General features: G+C 47.1%; 1 protein-coding gene across 1 annotated transcript; it reads right to left on the reverse strand.

Moving 5' to 3' along the window:
• Positions 1 to 1327: 1327 nt before the first annotated feature.
• On the reverse strand, positions 1328 to 3856 carry LOC135515609 (pleckstrin homology-like domain family A member 1). The gene is made up of 2 exons (XM_064939231.1): positions 3195 to 3856; positions 1328 to 2469 (listed from the first exon to the last, which is right to left on the reverse strand). The coding sequence occupies exon 1, from the start codon at positions 3677 to 3679 to the stop codon at positions 3221 to 3223; it is 459 nt and encodes a 152-aa protein (XP_064795303.1). The 5' UTR covers positions 3680 to 3856; the 3' UTR covers positions 1328 to 2469; positions 3195 to 3220.
• Between the last annotated feature and the right edge of the window lie 4475 nt (positions 3857 to 8331).

Consider the following 8331-nt stretch of genomic DNA (forward strand, 5'->3'; position numbering starts at 1 on the left):
TGGGGGGGAGGGGCTGGAGCTGGGTGAGAGGGGCTGGAGCTGGGTGAGAGGGGAGAAGGGCTGGGGGAGGGCTGTGTGAGAGGGGCTGGAGCTGGGTGAGAGGGGCTGGAGCTGGGTGAGAAGGGATGGGGGGAGGGGCTGGGTGGAGGGGCTGGGTGGGAGGGGAGGGCTGGGGGGAGGGCTGGAGCTGTGAGAGGGGCTGGAGCTGGGAGAGAGGGGCTGGAGCTGGGTGAGAGGGGAGAAGGGTTGGGGAGAGGGGCTGGGTGAGAGGGGCTGGGTGGGAGGGGAGAAAGGCTGGGGGGAGGGGCTGGAGCTGGGTGAGAGGGGCTGGAGCTGGGTGAGAGGGGAGAAGGGCTGGGGGGGAGGGGCTGGGTGAGAGGGGCTGGTTGGGAAGGGCAGGGGGGTGTGGTGAAGTTGCCCCTTAACGCTGATCTCGGGTCAGTTTGGCATTTTCTCCACCAATGCTTGCGGTTAGGATTGGGGAGGCGAAGCTGATCCTAGATCTGTACCTAGATTAAACTTCACCTCTGAGCCGGAGGTAGGTGAGCCAAGTAAGCAAGCGAAGCTTGGAGTCAGCCAACTGTTTGTTGCTACCCAGACTTTTAATTTGACCCAAGCTGCCCGAGTAGGGAGGAGGGTGGTAGAGAGGGGACTGTGGAATCCCAACCAAGTGCAGTGAGAGACCAAGAGCGGCCCATCGACGCTCTCTTGTCTGTCAACCTGACTTTATCCTCGGTGAACTCCAGCACCTGGCCCAGCCAGCGACCACAGTGCTCAGGTGGTGTCAGCACACCATCAGAGGACGCCTGTCACAACTGGAAGCCTGCAGGGTGGATGGTGGGTGTCTTACAGTGTCCCAGCCTCACACCTCCTTCATGGCTTGATGTGGCTTTGAGTAGTCAAGAGGGCATGTGTGCGGTTAGTGCTGAGTGGTGCGGTTATAGAGTCGTCTCCCTTTTGGCAGCCCCCCCCAAAACATGCCATGCGGATGAGTAGAAATGGCACTGTCATCCACATTTTTCACCCCCTGTAGTATAAATGAGTTAGCTTAATGGAGAGAGGCAGGGAGACACGTGTGTTGTCGCGCCACGGATGGCAGTTTGTCTCAGTCTGAAGGCTGACGGTGAAATATTATTCTCAGAACAGCAACAGCTTCTAGATTTAGCCCAGGAAACAGGGGTGAGAAGTTCACTGGCTGTTGAAGGGTTGAGACAGGCAACACTACACACAGCTATTGAACACACATCTGCTGGTGATTTAAACGGCACATTTTCTCCCCGCAAGCTGTTTCTATGCGCTACAGAGCAGGAAATCACACGAGGTGCTGTTCATTTGAAATGGAATGTATATTTCAGAAGTATGAAAATAGCTCTCACATCAAAATAAAACCAACTGAATAACAGTAACTTTGTAAAAAAAAGGACCCATGGGTTAACGTGAGGACAACACTGACACACCTGGGGGTGGTGTGAGGGGGCAACTCAACAGTCAGTCTCAGCATAGCTTCCTCAGGAAAGACGGGGATTCATTTTTAGCCTAATGACTTGCTCTTGGCAAAACTGGTTGAAATGATGTATTTTCAACCAGTTTTGCTCACTAGGATTCCTTTCTATCAGTTGCCACTGAAAAGGACTGCAGTTTCTAATCTGTACAGATTTAAGACTCCCAAAAGAATATGCAGCGTTGACACATGTTGCTTCCTAAAGTCAAACCATATTCCATAGTTGTAATGCAAATGGGCGCCATATCTGGCACGAGGATAATCACAAAAAGTGAGATTTATGGAGAAATCAAACAAATAAAAGATTTGTCAACATTTCCTTCATCATTGAAGCATCCTGCCATTTTTACAGTCAACTACACTTGGGAGGAAAATGCAACTATACCGTTTACGTCTTTGGTTCAATAAAACAATGAGGATGTGTATCATGGCATGTTTGTACAATAGGATGTGCTACTCACAACTCTAGAAATAATAGAAGTGAAAGGAAAGGACTCTAGTACATCCTTAAAGGTGTAACACAATCAACCATCCCACCAGGATCACAACGATACTGAGGCTTATGTCCAATCATAACAAAACATTAGACTGTCCTACGGAATCTCCAAGCATAGCTTTCAGTTTCAACTCCAGCAACAACCACACTGTACATTAGTCAATGACACTGTTAAGATAAAAACATATATACACAATCTAATAAATAAGAAGGGGTGGCAGAGAATCGCCCCTTAGAATACAGCTGTTTTCACTTGTGCTGTAGCAGAGGCCTAAGCTTTGTCCATCAGTGTCCATCTTTCTCAAATAAATAGTCTCTAATGAAAAACAGGACTGGGAAAAGACTGCTGCTGTTGTCCAGACCGAACAACAGTTAAATTAAGAGATGTTTTCTGCGGGGTGTGACGCTCCTTTTGTGAGGCCTGGCAGATGCAGCCGGAGTCCATGATCCCTCCTCTGAATGTCCAATTAACCTGCGGATACAATAAATTAGACCATCTCAGTGGTGGCAGTGCATGACACGAGGAGAAGAAGAACCTCTGTAGGCTACACCTGAACATAAATAGCGTGGCTTTCTTGAGCTGCGTTTAAACACGCAGCCCTATTCTGACCTTTTGCCCAATTAATAGGAAAAGATGAGAATTGGTCTGCCTGTGTAATCGCAGCCGAGTGTCTCCAAAGAATGTTTAGAAGACAGTGACAGTGTTTGAACCCTTACTCTAAGATTAATATAATATTAAACCATTTCATTAAATACGAGTTTTTAGGCACAATTAAGTGCCGTTGGTAACTGGACCATAATATGCCTACCAATAATAATGAATTGTAGCCTAATAATAGTGAATAATAAAACATTAAAACGTAATTAGGCAAAAAGTAAAGACCTATAATATTTGCAAGCTCTCTTTGCTGCATTGGCAAATGTAGTGTATGTTTTATGTAAGTGACTGTAATTGAGGAGGCTACAAGCATCTGGAACAATGCATGCTTATTTAACAGCATCAAAGCTTCCCCTGCCGACATCGCCGCGCGTAAACCCATGTTTATGTGGTAGGTGAGCCTGATATCCTGAGCCTTGTGTCAAATATCAAACGTTGTCGGGGAATTTCCAAGCAATTTCCCCGCAGAGGATTTCCACCCTAAGCGGTAAGTAGTAATTAGTCATCAAGCCTGCTAAGACCTCTCTCGGATGTCTTACCGCACGTCGAATGTCCGAGGCGCAGGTCACGCAACGTTTGGAGAGCTCCGAATAATCTTCTGTCCCGGGAGCTGAACAACGAGGAGCTGCTGTTTCTGTCTGGTAGACTTCACCGCCAGGATGGCCTGTCTGTTTTTGTATTGCACCATCTGCAAAGTTATCTCGGCGTTCCAGCCCTCGTCCTGTGGACACCTGAAATCGATCTCCTTGCCCTCCGACATGACCACGGTGAAGTAGATGTATTTCCCTTTCCTCTCGACGCAGTCCACAGTTTTCATGTTGGAGAAGTGCAGCTCCTTGACTTTGCCAGTGTCTCCGCCGCCGTGGTGGTTGTAATGGTGCGGGTGGTCGTGCTGCTTCGGCGGGTGAAGCAGAACCCCGTCCTCCGTGAGGACGCAGTGCTTCTTCTTCCACAGCTGCAGCAAACCGTCGCTTCGCTTCTCCAGAAGCCCCTCTTTCAGCACCTTGCCGCCGTTCTCCAGCATCTTGAGAAAACGCCCCAATTTCCTCAGCAAATGCAAACACTTCTTCTTCTCCTTGCCCGTAGAGGTAAAGGCATCGGATGCTGAAATGGTCACTGCAGTGAGTGGGTTACTATGTGCTGTGGAACTCGTGGATGTGTGTGCGGGGTATTTGATACTAGTCCGTCGGCAGCGGTCGCTGGTGTGACTGATACGCACAGTTTGATTGGGGTTTCTCGAGCTTGTGGACCGCCCCCTTAGTGACATCCAGCGGAAAGAGGACTCATGTGTCAGAGGGCCTCTCCAGCACAGTGCAGCGAGGATCAATGATATATTGATAGTATTTTGGAAATCAAATGGGCCTATACAATTGAATTAAGAACTCAAGGCGAATTAATTTCTTGAGTCAAGTATTACAATGCCTTCAGAAAGTTCACACCCCTTGACTTATTCCACATTTTGTGTTACAGCCTGAATTCAAAATGGATGAAATTGATATTTTCCCCTCACCCATCTCCACACAATACCCCATATTGACAAAGTGAAAACATGTTTTTAGAAATTTTAGCAAATGTATTGCTACATTTATTAATAATGAAATACAGAAATAATGCATTTACATAAGTATTCACACCCCTGAGTCAATACTTTGTAATGCAGAAGCACCTTTGGCAGCGATTCCAGATTTCAGTTGTCTTGGGTATGTCTGTACCAGCTTGCACATCTGGATTTGGGGATTTTCTCCCATTCTTCCTTGCAGATTTTCACAAGCTCTTAAACTAGATAGGGTGTGGCACTGAACAGCAATCTTCAAGTCTTTCCACAGATTTTCAACGGGATACAAGTCTGGGCCATTCAAAGACTTTCACATTCTTGTTCTGAAGCCGTTCCAGCATTACTTTGGCTGTATGATTGGGGTCACTGTCCTGTTGGAAAGAAAATCTTTGCCACAGTCTAAGGTGGTTTCAAGCAGGTTCTCATCAATGATTTGCCTGAATTTGGTTCCATTCATTGTTCCCTCTATCTTTACCAGTCTCCCAGGCCCTGCCACTGAAAAGCATCAAATCAAAATCAAAACAAATTTTTATTTGTCACACACATGGTTAGCAGATGTTAATGCGAGTGTAGCGAAATGCGTGTGCTTCTAGTTCCGACAATGCAGTAATAACCAACAAGTACCCTAACTAACAATTCCTAAACTACTGTCTTATACACAGTGTAAGGGGATAAAGAATATGTACATAAGGATATATGAATGAGTGATGGTACAGAGCAGCATAGCCAAGATACAGTAGATGGTATCGAGTACAGTATATACATATGAGATGAGTATGTAAACAAAGTGGCATAGTTAAAGTGGCTAGTGATATATTTACATCATTTCCCATCAATTCCCATTATTAAAGTGGCTGGAGTTGAGTCAGTGTCAGTGTGTTGGCAGCAGCCACTCAATGTTAGTGGTGGCTGTTTAACAGTCTGATGGCCTTGAGATAGAAGCTGTTTTTCAGTCTCTCGGTCCCAGCTTTGATGCACCTGTACTGACCTCGCCTTCTGGATGATAGCGGGGTGAACAGGCAGTGGCTCGGGTGGTTGATGTCCTTGATGATCTTTATGGCCTTCCTGTAACATCGGGTGGTGTAGGTGTCCTGGAGGGCAGGTAGTTTGCCCCCGGTGATGCGTTGTGCAGACCTCACTACCCTCTGGAGAGCCTTACGGTTGAGGGCAGAGCAGTTGCCGTACCAGGCGGTGATACAGCCCACCAGGATGCTCTCGATTGTGCATCTGTAGAAGTTTGTGAGTGCTTTTGGTGACAAGCCGAATTTCTTCAGCCTCCTGAGGTTGAAGAGGCGCTGCTGCGCCTTCTTCACGATGCTGTCTGTGTGAGTGGACCAATTCAGTTTGTCTGTGATGTGTATGCCAAGGAACTTAAAACTTGCAACTCTCTCCACTACTGTTCCATCGATGTGGATAGGGGGGTGTTCCCTCTGCTGTTTCCTGAAGTCCACAATCATCTCCTTAGTTTTGTTGACGTTGAGTGTGAGGTTATTTTCCTGACACCACACTCCGAGGGCCCTCACCTCCTCCCTGTAGGCCGTCTCGTCGTTGTTGGTAATCAAGCCTACCACTGTTGTGTCGTCCTCAAACTTGATGATTGAGTTGGAGGCGTGCGTGGCCACGCAGTCGTGGGTGAACAGGGAGTACAGGAGAGTGCTCAGAACGCACCCTTGTGGGGCCCCAGTGTTGAGGATCAGCGGGGAGGAGATGTTGATACCTACCCTCACCAACTGGGGGCGGCCCGTCAGGAAGTCCAGTACCCAGTTGCACAGGGCGGGGTCGAGACCCAGGGTCTCGAGCTTGATGACGAGCTTGGAGGGTACTATGGTGTTGAATACCGAGCTGTAGTCGAGCTGTAGCTGCATTCTCACATAGGTATTCCTCTTGTCCAGATGGGTTAGGGCAGTGTGCAGTGTGGTTGAGATTGCATCGTCTGTGGACCTATTTGGGCGGTAAGCAAATTGGAGTGGGTCTAGGGTGTCAGGTAGGGTGGAGGTGATATGGTCCTTGACTAGTCTCTCAAAGCACTTCATGATGACGGAAGTGAGTGCTACGGGGCGGTAGTCGTTTAGCTCAGTTACCTTAGCTTTCTTGGGAACAGGAACAATGGTGGCCCTCTTGAAGCATGTGGGAACAGCAGAATGGTATAGGGATTGATTGAATATGTCCGTAAACACACCAGCCAGCTGGTCTGCGCATGCTCTGAGGGCGCGGCTGGGGATGCCGTCTGGGCCTGCAACCTTGCGAGGGTTGACACGTTTAAATGTTTTACTCACCTCGGCTGCAGTGAAGGAGAGACCGCATGTTTCCGTTGCAGGCCGTGTCAGTGGCACTGTATTGTCCTCAAAGCGGGTAAAAAAGTTATTTAGTCTGCCTGGGAGCAAGACATCCTGGTCCGTGACTGGGCTGGATTTCTTCCTGTAGTACGTGATTGACTGTAGACCCTGCCACATGCCTCTTGTGTCTGAGCCGTTGAATTGAGATTCTACTTTGTCTCTGTACTGACGCTTAGCTTGTTTGATAGCCTTACGGAGGGAATAGCTGCACTGTTTGTATTCAGTCATGTTACCAGACACCTTGCCCTGATTGAAAGCAGTGGTTCGCGCTTTCAGTTTCACGCGAATGCTGCCATCAATCCACGGTTTCTGGTTAGGCAATGTTTTAATCGTTGCTATGGGAACAACATCTTCAACGCACGTTCTAATGAACTCGCACACCGAATCAGCGTATTCGTCAATGTTGTTATCTGACGCAATACGAAACATGTCCCAGTCCACGTGATGGAAGCAGTCTTGGAGTGTGGAGTCAGCTTGGTCGGACCAGCGTTGGACAGACCTCAGCGTGAGAGCTTCTTTTTTTAGTTTTTGTCTGTATGGCAGGTATCAGCAAAATGGAGTCGTGGTCAGCTTTTCCGAAAGGGGGGCGGGGCAGGGCCTTATATGCGTCGCGGAAGTTAGAGTAACAGTGATCCAAGGTTTTTAACATAACATAACATGATGCTGCCACCACCATGCTTCACAGTGGAGATGGTGTTAGAAGGGTGATGAGCTGTGTCTGGTTTTCTATAGACATAGTGGTTTGCATTAGGCCAAAGAGTTTCATTTTTGTCTCATCTGACCACAATCTTTTGCCTTACTATCTCAGTCTTTCACATGCCTTTCTGCAAACTCCAGGCATGCTGTCATGTGCCTTTCTTTTGGCAGGTTCTCCCATCTCAGATAAGGAACTCTGTCAGAGTGATCATTGGGTTCTTGGTCACCTCCCTGACCAAGATCTTTCTTGCCCGGTTGCTCAGTTTGGTCGGGCGGCCAGCTCTAGACAGTCTGGGTAGTTCCATAATTTTTCAATGTCCTAATTATGGAGACCACTTTTCTTTTGGAAACATTCAACACTCTAGAAATTGTTTTATACTCTTCCCCAGATATATTCCTCATCACAATTCCATCTCAGAGATCTACAGACAGATCATTGGACGGCATGCACTGTCAACTGTGGGACCTTATATAGACAGGTGTGTTTCAGGCTTCTTTCTAAATCATGTCCAAACTATTTAATTGGCCACAGGTGAACTCCAACTAAGTTGTAGTGACATCTCAAGGATGATCAAAGGAAATTGGATGCATTTGAGCTCAATTTAATATCATAGCAAAGGAGCGTGAATACTTATGTAAATTCAATATTTCTGTATTTCATTTTCAATACATTTGCAAAAATTTCTACAAACATGTTTTCACATTGTCATTATGGGATATTGTGTAGATGGGTGAGAGAAACTATTTAATCCGCTTTTAATTCAGGCTAACAGGACATGTGGAATAAGCCAAGTTGTATGAATACTTTCTGAAGGCAGGAAGTAGCATAATGTATTTGTGACATGTTTCATACAACCTCTCACAATCTGAAGAACTCCATGAGAAAACAATCTGTAGAACGCTTGGCTCTCACCTATCTACGAGGAAACAATCTGTAGAACGCTTGGCTCTCACCTATCTACGAGAAAACAATCTGAAGAACGCTTGGCTCACCTCTCCACGAGAAAACAATCTGTAGAACGCTTGGCTCTCACCTCTCCACGAGAAAACAATCTGAAGAAAGCTTGGCTCTCACCTCTCTACGAGAAA

Source organism: Oncorhynchus masou, chromosome 27, assembly GCF_036934945.1.
Source record: "Oncorhynchus masou masou isolate Uvic2021 chromosome 27, UVic_Omas_1.1, whole genome shotgun sequence".
Lineage (NCBI taxonomy): Eukaryota > Metazoa > Chordata > Actinopteri > Salmoniformes > Salmonidae > Oncorhynchus > Oncorhynchus masou.

Excerpts from the sequence above, each read along its gene's own strand:
- LOC135515609 (XM_064939231.1), bottom strand. The coding sequence starts at position 3,679 with ATGCTGGAGAACGGCGGCAAGGTGCTGAAAGAGGGGCTTCTGGAGAAG.